At 36.7% G+C, this 13,988-nt stretch overlaps 1 protein-coding gene across 2 annotated transcripts in view; it reads right to left on the bottom strand.

The window, feature by feature from the left end:
- The window catches only part of PPM1A (protein phosphatase, Mg2+/Mn2+ dependent 1A), a 65,336-nt gene that overhangs the window by 13,785 nt on the left and 37,563 nt on the right, over positions 1-13,988 (bottom strand). For both annotated transcript variants that reach the window (XM_043988136.1, XM_043988137.1), the window contains exons 2-3: positions 3,346-4,199; positions 1,579-1,696 (exon numbers count right to left, since the gene is read on the bottom strand). In XM_043988136.1, coding sequence (XP_043844071.1) covers positions 1,579-1,696; positions 3,346-4,179 — 952 coding nt within the window. In that variant the 5' untranslated portion in view covers positions 4,180-4,199. The remainder of the gene's footprint in view (positions 1-1,578; positions 1,697-3,345; positions 4,200-13,988) is intronic.

Genomic DNA, 13,988 nt, shown 5'->3' with positions numbered 1-13,988 from the left:
AATGTATATCTAAAATTTGTCTACACTTCATTAAAACTGAAGTGCTTATGTCGGTTTTTTCTTGGAACAAATGAACAAAATTCTGGTCTTCCCTTAAAAGAGACAATGACGTAAAATCTGACATTATTCCTTATATATAAGTACATAATTTTTATAATTTAGTTCCCTCTTCCCATTAATTAGTGATTCAGATCAATGTGACTTGATTTCAATTTGAGTATTTTCCATTAATGTTAGTTTAGCACATTACCTAGGAATAAAGCATACTTATTGATTTTTTAATAACCAAGGAACTTGTTGGTGAGGAAATGAACTCACTGGAATATGTCAAGAACTACTTACTGAGTTAGCAATCAGTGCACACATATTATTTACTGCTATCAAGGAATAAGGTAGTCAATAAAGATAAATAGCAGCCTTAAATTGGATAATATTAGAAATTTTAAATGATTAAAATGACAAACTAACTATACTTAAATCTTGAAAAGTTAAAAAAAAGAAAATGAAACTAAAGTGCATAAGAATTTTCATAACGTAGACGTAATAGAACCTAACAGAATAGTACTATATCAATGCTTACATGCTATTAGAGGCCTTTAACATGCAAGTGATTAATATAATGGATTCCAAATGGCCTTTTTACACTGCCATACAGGTAAGTGGTTTACCTACTTAGAGGATAATTTATAATCCAGACACTATATTGCATATATGCAGTAATATGTGTTCTTGGGAACTAAATTTAGATTCTTTATATATCCAAAGGCACTAATCAGTTACAAACAGTTCATTAGTGGTCTCAAAGTCATTTGCAATTTTATATTACAAAAATGCACCTGAAATCCCAACTTATTTCAACTTAAAAACAAAAACAAAAACAAAACCCACCAAACTAAATATAAGGCACACAAACACTTATGTTACTGCCAGGCAGAGACCCTATCTATATATATATATATATATATATAAAAATAAAGTCAGGCAGTTCATGGGTTTGCTATGAAACCCTGAAATACAATTTGAAATAGAAACATAGACATACTTTAAAATATATTGGCACTTGCAGGTTAACTGGAGTTTTAGTAACAAAGCTATGACCCTTAAAATTATTTTAAAAAAACAAAACAAAAACAAAATAAAAAACCACAGCCTTACTTGAGCCAAATGTTATTAATGTACATAGCTTTTCACAGAGAAATGGCACTTAAATTACCATCTTCATAATTCACCTACTGCTTTTTACTTAAGTCATGCCAAAAATCAGATTTTTACTGAGTTATTCCTGCCAGTGAATTCACAAGGAACTCTGAAATATGTACATCTTTAGCTTCAAAAAGAAAAAAAAAGCATCCTAAACAATTTCCAGGGTCACAGCTGCTTGTGGTCTTATTTCTAGCGTTATTTTAGAAGGACATATAGCATACATCTAAATGGCTACTACATAAGTGCCTTGTCCCATTGATGTACACTAGACATCAATAGCACTTAAAGGTTTAATTAAAAGCTAACATGTGTAAAGGTTCATTGTTGTAGGGTTTCTTTCTAATAAAGTTACTTATTTTTTTTTAAATGATCCACCTTCTACTCTGCTTTCCAGGTACTTGTCCAACTCTGTCTCTTTCTTCACTGCCTCTGGTGATACTTTTGGTGCACTTGGAAAACAGATCAATATCACACTCATGTTGTCTCGACTTCCCTGGGAGAGAAAAAAGTTTGAGAAAATATTCTGGTTTCCTTTGTAACCTCCCTCCAATTGTAATCTTTTCATAACTCCATAAAACTTTACTATTATGTCAATATTGAAAACAAAGAAAGTAAATTATTCTGTGTACTCATCAGCAATCTTTTTTTTCCTCTCAAAAGCATCCTAAGAGACATTGCAAAAAATATTACAGATTAAATCCCATTAAAACTAGTCATTTAAAAAATGTTATAATGAAAAAAATTTCTAAGTTCCTACTGATGGCTTACTTACTTTAAACAATAGCTGATAAAAGAAAATTTCACACTCCTTTCAGGAAAACTCTACTATCAGAAAAGAACTTAGCCTATTAGTATTCATTATAACAAGACTTGATGTAGAATCCCATATAAATACGAAGATTTTTTGTAGACATATGTTACCATAAGCCTGCTTGAAAGTTGCAGCCAGCTTTACAAAGTACTGAGGTTAAAAATTTGATGACAGAGACTAAAAACTGAAAAACCAGTTTACAACTTTTTTTTTTTTGGTTTACAACTTTTTAAGTGACTGGTTTAAGTTTTGGAAAACACATCTATTTTAATTAAGCCAATTTTTTTTTTTTGATAAAGAGAAAGTGTACTCAACAATGAGACTTCTCCCATCGGAATTATCATTATTTTAAAATAAAAGCATTCACTTCTGTTACATGTGAAAAATGGTTCTTCATACAAGAATATGTGTTATTTTAGGGCAGAATACCCCTGAAAATACTTCAAAAGATATGGGGAGCAATGTAATTTACATATAGACAACTTTCTAAACAGAATAGAGACCTTAAAGAAATTAAGCAACATGTCTGCAGTCACTAAGTTAAGATATGAACTCAAATCCTGACTCCAAAATAAGTATGTTCAAGTTGTTGCTATACTAACATTTTTAATATCAATGTGTATCAAATGCAGAAAACCCCCCCAAAAAACCAATCAGCATATTCATCTACACCATTAGGTGTTATTTAGAAATCAAACTAATACTAATATTTTGATTAGCTGTTTAAGTATTTCAGAGCAGAGATCAATTTAGAGCAAGTATTATGTGTATTTGATTTGTCTGGACCTGTGAATTCATCAGGATAGGGAACTTCCTGCAGATGAAGAAATTCTCTCTCCACCAATGTGGTGTTCTATGTTCTTGGAGAGTTGCCTGGGTGCACTAAAAAATTAGTGACCTGTCCAGAGTCAGAGTCAGTATATTTCAGAGGGAGCACTTAAACCAAAATCTTCTGACTCTAAGACCAATAGTTTAAACATTACACCATACAGCTTCTGTATGTTAATAGCTCCAAAAAAATTATACGGGTTTGCTTTTGCATGATTAAAAAAACACATACTATATCAGAATAGATAAGTACTGCTTTTACAGATGATTAAAAAGCCTAAATAAATATAGATATTAAGAACCAAACACACTGCTCTCACTGCTGCAAATTATGGTTCTATACTTTTTTCTACTGACACTGTTTTGAAATGTAAACAACAGTTGGTGATAACTGTCCCCAACTGTGTTAAAAACAATTTCTGAGAGCCACACATTCTAAACTGAAATAGTGTTATAACTAAGATGACATGAAATAGCTTCTCTCTTTTTAAAAATCTAGCTACCTTATATAAGCAGGTGTCCACTACTTCATTGCACACTCTCTCAAGGTCATCAGTGACTTCAAGTCTGGATCTTACAAAATCACAGAGTTCTTCATTTCCCATAACATCCCAGATACCATCACACGCAAGGATGATGAACTGATCATCTTTTTCTGATCTTTCAATTTCATAGACTTCTGGCTCTGGTGAGACAAGCTGCTCTGTAGGACCTTTACCATGGACACATTTGTAATCAAAGTCTCCAAGTGCCCTAGATACGGCAAGAGAGCCATTCACACGCTGAATCATTACAGAACCACCTGCATTCTGAATACGTTCTTTTTCCAAAGGATTACTTGGTTTGTGATCTTGTGTGAAGAAATGAACTTTCCTGTTCCTACAAAGTAAACCTCTTGAGTCTCCACAGTTGATGAAATATGTATGTTGGGGAGAAATCAGGACACCCACTGCTGTTGACCCACTTCGGTCTGCACCATGTTTCTTCTCTGATATTATTCTCATATGTTCATCAATCTGCAGAAAACCTGTTCTGATTCCATTCTTGACATTTTCCACAGAAGGTGGTCCTTCAGATCCTTTAAAATCCTGGTTATTTGTGATGTGATCTAATAAATGCTCACAGCAGTATTTGGCAACCTGGGAACCAGCATGCCCATCATACACAGCAAAGAATGACCATCCATCAAGTCCACTTGGCAAACCAATCACAGCTGTATGTGCATCTTCCATTTCAACTCGCCAACCTTGCATACTGCTTAGCCCATAACGTAGCCCATTACCTTGCCCTTGGGCATTATGCTTCTCCATCTTTGGCTTGTCTAAAAATGCCCCCATTATGTCTCGATGCTTTAGTTCTGAGGAAGAAGAGAAAATACAGTTAAGATACTTATCAAATAACTGCTCTTGCAAAGAAACTTTTAAATCTGATTGGGTCTTTATACTCTTTTGTGGTATAAAACTACAATGTTCCTTATCTGAACCCTCAAGATCAAAGTGGAGGGGGGTGCAACTAGGTGGCACAGTGGATAGAGCACCAGCCCTGGATTCAGGAGGACTTGAGTTCAAATCCAGCCTCAGATACTTGACACTTACTAGCTGTGTGACCCTGGGCAAGTCACTTAACCCTCATTGCCCCACCCCCCCAAAAAAAAATCAAAGAGGAGGAAAGTAGAGATATGTTATGTATGGCTTTATAGAAGTGGTTCTGATCAATCATGACTGGGAGGGGGTGAGAAGCATTTAAAAGAGTAGGAAATTAGCACCAAATTTACAGATTACTAGATACGGAGATCATCTTAGTACAATTTCCTTATTTCACAGATGAGGAAAATCAATAGTAGGTAGGTTAAGTGACTTGCCCAAGGTTACACAGTTAGTTAATGGAATGATAACCAAGGTCCAGTGTTCTTTCCATTTCATTATGCCATCTGCCTCTTGCTGCCTCAGAGGCTTGACTAGGATATCCATCCCAGACCTCTAGTACCAAAGAATATTATTAGACAGTGTTGTAAACTCTAACATGTTAAATTCCCCATGGTATTCAAATTTCATCTAGCCAAGGCGGAGAAGACTGTGACAGCAATTTTGGGCCCAATATCAACTGAGCTAGACCTTGTGAGCAATTAAAACACTTCCCCCCAACACATACATATACACACAACCACAAAATGTATATATATGCATACACAAATATCTGCATTTATTGACAAGAAAAAGGAGAGCCAACTAAAAAGTTACAAGACATACTCTAATTGTATTATAGTAATTTTCTTTTAAAAGTATAGGTCATATTATTAATTTATGTGCTATTCTTAACTACCCACAGGGGTTAATTCTTAACTTTCCCTCTGAAGTACCAAAGATGCTGAAAAAGACACATTTCAATGAAACAGACAAAGGCATTTAATGATGAAAACCCTAACTTTTGTTTGCTAAAAATTAACAAGGAAGATAAGCTTATTGAATGTAAGTATTAGGATAAAATTCCTTGGTGGTAGCTCCATTAGTCTGTTCAAATCCTACCAACTTTAAAACATCATCCCTTAGTGAGCATTAAGCCTCTTCTCTTTTCCCTTTACTTAACCTGGGTGATGAGTGGGGTACAGGAAATTCCCTTTTCTTACTCTTCTTTCTCTACTGCTCTGCCTAGGCACCATGAATTGAGTAGTGATGAACTACACTCATAGAAAGTTAAGAGTTGGCTCTGATATTCAGTTTTAATTAGATACTTATATCTCATCCCCCCCCCAAAATGCTTTGAAATAGGAATTCACCAATTTCTTATTTTAAGTGTGAGAAAATAATGGGATTTGGCAGATACTCAAAGGCCCACCGATCTAAACTGATTGAATTAAGTGAGAGTGATTGACTTTGCTGATTAGCCTACTTCAAGTTAATTGGATTGTAACCACACCTGGCTTGCCTTTAAGGAGGTATTGTTCTCAGAAGCTAAGGACTTTGAACTCAACTCAAGACCACCTTCAAGTCCAGTGAACCAATGGAGTTGGCTAACGCCAACTTGAAGCAGTGTGTAAGGACCACCTCTGGTCCAGACCTATAAAAAGCTTCTACACTCAGTTTGAGGACAGTTCATGGTTGAAGCAGGCTCATGGCGGAAGACTTGAAGAACCAGACCAGGCTGGAACTCTAGGCTAGATAGGTCTTAACTCCATCTAATACCTAGTATGCTTTAATAAATACTCAATGCCCAAAGACTGGTGCTAAAGCTTCTAATTTAAGGCAACCACACATTAGATTTTTTTAGACATCACAGATTTTAAACATCACATAAGTAATGAAAAACCTATATACACATATATTCAAACCATGATGAGATAAGCTTTATTTAATTACAACACTAAATTAATACAATTTAATGATATGCATAATAATTATGCTTCATGTTAATTAGGTATAAATAGTAATGGAAGTTGGGAAGGTACAAAAACAAAACTTCACCTACTCTACAATTTTTTGTAGGGTCAGCCCTGCCCTACAGTTTCTTCATCAGTAAAACATACGGTTGGGCTCCCAGATCTAACTGATCAGCAAAGAAACTTGGATCCTACAGAAGCTACCAACTTATAATCTCCCAGGTCTAATAGTGCCTAGCCAGATCAGTGATGGTTTCACAAGGGTGGGGAAAGGAAGGGTGTGTGAAGGAACAGAGTAGTACTAAGAGCTGGAATCCAAAAACATTTTGGAAAAGGAGGATCTGAGGGCGAAATAAAATGGGTAAAAGACAAGTGTGAATGCCTTTTCCCATTTCCATACCCTTTCAATAATGCTAGGCAATGATTTTTTTATGCTTCCTTAATTGACCATAGCATTCCCCACAGCAGCTGTTTTAAATCTTTCTTCAAGTCTCTCACACTACTCCGGTTCATGATTTCTTCCTAGCACAAGAACCTACTTCATCATTTGCTGAGAAAATAGAGGACATCACTCCTATTGTATATCTCAAAACTCCTTGTCAACATCCTCTATTCTCTCCTTTATTACAGCATTAATTACGAGGTAGTTCTGCTAACCTATCCCCCTTCTCTAACAGATTGCCCCCACAATTACCCCTCCCACTTCTTATCTGTAATTTCTCCCTATTTAGTAGCTCCATCAACAAACATGCCTTGGTTTCCTCTCCTTCACCTTGAAACCCCTTGCAATCTGGCTTCCAGCTTGATCATTCAACTGAAATTACTCTCCGAAGATATGAAGACCAATGTCACTTAACTGCCAAATCCACTGGACTTTTCTTGGTCCAAATTCTTCCTGAATTCTCTGCTGTACCTGATATAGTTGACCACCCTCTCCCTCCTGGATACTTACTCCTTCATCTCTATGTTTAATGACATTACTTTCTATAATGGACATTAAAATGGTTTTCAAAAAAATAAAATTCATATGCAGCAGGTTAAGAACCATTAACTTCCTTATTCAGAATGATTGAAAAGCAGTGAAGTGATTGATTCAAGATTACAAAGCTACTCAATAACAGAGAACCCAACAACCACCAGCACCACCTGAACTCAGACTATTCGTTGGTATATAAGCCAAGCTATGCTGCCTTCCTTGGTTCCTTAGAAGCTTGTCAAAGCTTGTACTACTTAGTAGCAGACCTAGAATTAAGACCCAAAGGTCTTTACATTATACTCTTACTATATCATTTAACTTAATTAAGGGCCTTATCCTCTCCCTCCCCTATTGGGAATATTGAGGGAATTTAGACAAAGATTAATAACAGTGATTTATATAATAACTTGGGAGATGTTTTATATAAACTCAAAACAAGTTGTTCAAAGCATAAAAGGTGTGGTAGGGTGTTTTACTCTTGTTAACCACTTATTGGAAATTATGCTTCCTGTGGGATTTGGGGGGGAATGGGGAGTATATTTTGTTACAGATTTATTAAAGATAGAAAACAAAGGTATGGTATAAACAAACCCCTTATCTGGGAAAAGAAGCTTAAATGGCAGATTTCTTCAGGAGTTAATGTTAGGGTTTGTCTTATTTACATATCTTTAATATATTATCTGAAGGAAGGAACTAAATTTCTAACTTTGTGGATGATACTAAACTCTTCAAGGTACTGAAAGACAAACTCATAAAGAGAGACTACAGAAAGACTCTTAACAATTTGAATAAGGAGAGTAAAGCAGTACTGAAATGCACTAAATAAACTTTAATATGACACATGTATGACAACACACAGAAATTTTTTTAAAAATTCAAATCATACATACAAAAATGAAAAAATCCAAACTATATAACTATATTAAAATGAAGGGCTCTGAGACAATATTATGATGACCTAGGGAAAGAGACCTATGGACCACTGTAGATTATTCCCTGAGGACTTGTACTGCTAGAGCCAAAAAGATCAACTAAATGTGGTGCATCATCAAGAATGGTGTGAGGGAAAAAGAAAAAAAAAAAATCCAAAACCATCCCCCCAATAGACACAGTTCTCAAAAGAATTGCAAGCTCTTAACAACCACTGAAAGTATGTTCTAAGTCACTAATAAGCAAAAATGACAAATGATATGAATAGTCCATGTTGGAAGGGTTTGTGGATAAACAGGCAGAGCTGTAGATTGGCTCAATCATTCTGGAAAGCAATTTGGATTATGAAAGCATGACAAAAATGTTGATACTAGTCAACACAAATTCTATTATAGGCATATACTCTAAGGAGATCAATTACAAAAAGAAAGATTCCACTTGGTCAGTTGATAAGTATTTATAAAGCACTTAAGACATGTCTGTGGGGCAGCTAGGTGGCACAGTGGATAGAGCACCGACCCTGGATTCAGGAGGACCTGGGTTCAAATCCAGCCTCAGACACTTGACGTATAGCTGTGTGACCTTGGGCACGTCACTTAACCCCAACTGCCTCACAAAAAAACCAAAAAACCAAAAAAACATATCTGTGTGTGTGCGTGTGTGCACACGCACACGTTAAGCATCAGAGATACAAACAAAGAAAGGCAAAAACTCAGTCTCTGCCTTTAAGAAGACCACATCAAAAAATATGGTACATAGAAGATATATATGATGTAAAGGGAAGATTTTTTGAGAGAGAAGGGACTAGAAATGGGGGGTGGGTGGGAAGAAGAGGGAGACCAGGAGAAGAATCCAGCAGAAGGCAGCATTTGAGTCTAGAAGGAAGTCAGAGAAGCCAGGAGGCAGAGCATTCCAGGCATGAGGGACAAAGAAGACTGGGTCATGTCAGAGGGACAGCAAAAAGGCCAGTATCACTAGATTGTAGAGTAAGTGGATGGGAGAGAAGACTGGAAAGATCAGTGGGGTCAGATTGTGAAGGGTTTTAAAAGCCAAATAGAAAGATTTTATATTTGATGCTGGAGGTAAAAGGGAGACACTGGAATTTACTTAGTATAGGGTGGGGGGTGACATAGTTAGACATCCACTTTAAAAAGCTCACTTTGATATCTAAGTTCATAATGGGTAAGCATGGGGAAAGACTTGATGCAGGAAGACCAAGAAGTTATTGCAGGTGATACCAGCCTGGACTAAGGTGGCAGCTCTGGGCAGAAAGAAAGGAATGTATACAATAGATGTGAAGGCTGTGAAACAACAAGACTTGGCAACAGATTGGATATGCAGCATGAGGATGAGAGAGAAGTAGAGGGCAGCACTGAGGGTGTGGGCCTGAAATGATATAATAATAGGGAAATTAGCAAGATGAGATAGTGGGGGGAAGGGGTGGAGAAAAATACTAAATTCTCTTTTGGATATGTTGAGTTTAAATTGTCTACTGGACATCCAGTTCAAGATGTCTAAGAGATAGTTGGTGATGAGAGATTAGAACTTAGGAGACAGGTTAGGGCTGGATAAATAGCTCTGAGAATCACCTGTAAAGAGGTGATAATTTGAAACTCATGGGAGATGACAGGATTACCAAGAGAAATAGTAGAGGGAGACAAGAACCAAAATATTTATGGCAGCATATTTTGTGGTAGCAAAAAAATGGAAACAAATGGAGATGCTCACTGTATAGGAAATGATTAAATATAAACTGTGATACATGAATGTAAAGTAAATGTGCTATAAAGAATAATGAATATTTTATAGTGGACAGAGTAGATTTAGAATCAGGAAAACCTGAATTTCAATCCTACCTCGGCTACTTAACGAACTGTGTGATCCTGGACTATAATTAACCTCTCAACCTCAAATTCCCTTATTTGTAAAATGAGAATTAATAATAAAACCTACATCACCAAGCTGGTATGAGAATCAAATAATATACATAAAATGCTTTGTAAGCATGAAAGTGCTATTTAAATTCTAGCTAACCATCATCATCATTATTAATACATGAGTAATTATCCTTATTAATGCATACATGAAAAGATATGTACTGATTCAAAGTAAATAATACTAGGAAAACAACATATAACAACAAAATAACTAAAACTGAAAGCTATGGAATTTTGGTGACAATCAGCCCCAAAAGAGAAAAAGGAAAATGCTTTCTTTCCTCATTCTTTACAGAGATGGGGAATCATATGGAACACTGCATATAATTCAGATATTCCTCAATAAGTTGGTTAGTTTTACAGAACTATTTTTTCTTCCTCCTGTTTTTATTCTTATTATAAGAGATGGCTCTCTGGGAGGGAGTGGGACAAAGGATATGGTGGGAAATGCTGATGATGTAAAAATAACAGATACTAATAAAACATTTCTTTAAACAGAAAATAATGTCCTATTCTCATAGTAAGCCCTGATTTATTTGCTCTACACATCGAGGCTCTAATTGTGAGTTAGAAAGTAAAAGAGTAATAATTAAATGTGAAGAAATAGGTGAGAACTAGGCACATCTAAAACAACAAACATTGAGCATCCATGTATAAAGCACAGAAAGAATATCATATGGAAAATGGTGATTCACTACCCTGTTTGCCAAGAAGTGAGCAAGAAGAAATAAGCTTCAAAGATTAAGGTGAGCTATATAGGACAACATTACCAAGAGAAATTGTGGAATCTCATTTTAAAACACTTGATTCCTACTACTCTGGGCTGTAACATAACAGAAAGAGCATTTTAACTGGAGATCTGGATTCAAATTCTGCCTCTGCTCTTTATATCTTTATGACCATAGCAAAATAATTTCATTTCCCTGGACCACAGTTTCTTCATCTGTTAGATGAGGGGGATGGGGATGGATTATAGAACTATGATAGCTATAACAGTCCTTTCGAGTTCTAAATTCTATGATCTTAGGTGACTATTTATAGACAGAGAAGATAAGGGGAGATGACTTTATCAAATGTAACGACTAGAATGACTCCACCTGCTGGAGAGCTAATATACGAAAGCTCAGCCATGAGGAGAAGGTGCCTGAGGGCAAGCCATGTGGCTTTTCTTTGGCGACGTTTGCTGATGAAAGAAGGAGCCAGGCTGGCTCTCTCCCTCTCTTTTGTGAGGACTCAGGTGGAGAGTGGAGCTAGAAATGTGCTCTCCCTTTAATAGACAGATGAATCTAGGCCTTTCTTTTTCTCTTCACCAAATTCTTATTCTCCTTAATAAATGCTTAAAAGTCTAACTCTTGCTAAAGCTTATAATTTATTGGTGACCACTCATTAGGTATTACAGACTAGCTAGAATTTTAGCCCCTTACACAAGAGTTGTGAGACCTATGACTGTATAAAATGTTTTCTCTCCCTTATTTTCCCCTGGGGACAGAATGATGCAATAGAAAGAATATTGGCTTTAGAGTTAGAGAACCTGAGTTCTAATCCAACAAAAGGCCCTTGCAGTTTTGTTGTGAAGAAATAAAGTGACATATGAATATGTACTATTATAATTTTCTCCTTATGCTCGGTGGGTTTTTTGTTTTTGTTTGTTTGTTTGTTTTGGGGTGGGGGGGTGAGGCAATTGGGGTTAAATGACTTGTCCAGGGTCACACAGCTAGTTAAGTGTCAAGTGTCTGAGGCTGGATTTGAACTCAGGTCTTTCTGAATCCAGGGCCAGTGCTCTATCCACTATGCCACCTAGCTGCCCCAAGTGTTTGGTTTTAAAGGCAAGAGATGCATGTTTTCTGTGATAACAAGTAAGGTGAGAGGTAGGTAGGACAACAAAATTAAGCTACTATGGAAGAAAACTGGATGGAGAAAATAAGTTAAAAGTTGCTAAATCATAAAAGCATTAACTGATGTATATGATGCACATATAGAAGACTATCTGGGCCAATTAGTTCTGTGGATTAAGATGTAGTGTGATCAAGGTAACAGATTTGGTCCCTGGGTGGATTGGGCAACTTCATGATGAGGAAAAACTCAGTCCCCACAGCCACATACAGCATCCCTAACCCTAGAGCTAGTCACTTGGTAGTAAGGTAGAATAGGCAAAGAAATGTGAACCACATCATTATGTTTAGCAGGTCCACACAGTCTCCATGTTCTACTACAGTTGAATGTAGCATCAACTTTGAGAATGAAATAAATGCAGCATGTTGGAAAATGTGTTGGACTATAAGTCTGGGTACAATATTTGATAAAGGCCATTGATAGGTTGCAGAGAATGCAGAGGAAGAAGGTAAAAATCAACCTAAGGACTTCAAGTTTGTGCCACATGGAAATGAGCTAAAAGAATGAGGGATCATTAAACTGGAAAAGAGAAGATTCAGAGGGTGCATAATAGCCACCTTCAAGAATTTCAAGGACTACCAAAGAAGAGGAAATAAGATTTTACTAATTCCCAAAAGAACTAGGAGGGAAGACTAGAAAGAACTAGAATTGGGGGGAAGGGGTTTGTGTGTATGGGGGGGTGGTGGTGGTGCAAAGAGGCACATTTCTTCTTTTTCGTTTGTTTTTAAGGGGCAGTGAGGGTTAAGTGACTTGCCCAGAGTCACACAGCTAGTAAGTGTCAGGTTCTGAGGCCACATTTGAACTCAGGTCCTCCTGAATCCAGGGCCGGTGCTTCATCCACTGCGCCACCTAGCTGCCCCCACCACCTAGATGCCCCGCTCTCACTTAACATAACCTTGGCTCAGTCACTTACCTTTCTAGATTTCAGTTTGCTCCCTGTAAAATGAAGGGTTTGGATCAGTTGATTCTTTAAGTTCTCTTTTGGTGCTATAATAAGCCTATGTGGTTCTATAGTTTATATTTAATGAATAGGTCTAAAAAACATGGTAACTCACTGTTACAACAATAAAGATGAACATGAAAAATTGGGGGATGTGAAACAGGGCAAAAGGAGGAGGAGAATAGTACAAAAACAAAAAACCACCAAACAAATAAACAACTAAATAGAGTAAAAATAACAATAATTTCTAAAAAGTGAACCAAGGGGCAGCTAGATGACGCAGTGGTTAAAGCACCGGCCCTGGATTCAGGAGTACCTGAGTTCAAATCCGGCCTCAGACACTTGACACTTACTAGCTGTGTGACCCTGGGCAAGTCAATTAACCCCCATTGCCTGCCCCCCCCCCAAAAAAAAGAACCAAAAGAGAAAGTAGGCTGGTGAAATTTTCTGTAAACATTACATTAAATTATTCCTAGTAGTGAAATGCATATCTGAAAACTACATGGCAGGAGATCTCTCAAAGGTCTGAATGAAAAACCAAGTGGTAGATAGGCTCTTCAGTATGGTGAGCATGATTTAATACATGGGTGTGTGACCTGAGGAAGATCTCTTCAAATATCAAGAATTCAACTTCCTCATATGGAAAATGAGGGAATTAGACTAGATAATTCTGTAATATCCTTTTCAGTTCTGACAACTGTGAACAAGAGATCCTGAATATGTTAAATATAAAAAGTATAGGAAAGACTAGGGATTTGAACTTTTTAGTCTTGAAAGGAAAAAGACATGATCAAAATTGATAAAATCTTAAATGGCATGTATATACATGGATTTGCTCAAATACTAAAATGTTAGGAAAAGGAGGGTACCTTTCTAAACTGGAGGAAAGGTGGGTTAAATTCAATTTAGTTCAAACATTTATAGTTCCATCCTACCTTTCCCAACTTATTACACATTATTTCTTCTACTTTTTTGGGGGGGGGGGGGAGGGGGGGGGGAGAATGAGGGTTAAGTAACTTGCCCAGGGTCACACAGCTAGTAATTGTCAAGTGTCTGAGGATGGATTTGAACTCAAGTCCTCCTGAATTGAAGGC

This window comes from Dromiciops gliroides, chromosome 2 (genome assembly GCF_019393635.1).
Source record: "Dromiciops gliroides isolate mDroGli1 chromosome 2, mDroGli1.pri, whole genome shotgun sequence".
Classification (NCBI taxonomy): domain Eukaryota; kingdom Metazoa; phylum Chordata; class Mammalia; order Microbiotheria; family Microbiotheriidae; genus Dromiciops; species Dromiciops gliroides.
The sequence above is the reverse complement of the archived record's forward strand: the minus strand, read 5'-3'. Positions and strand labels throughout refer to the sequence as shown.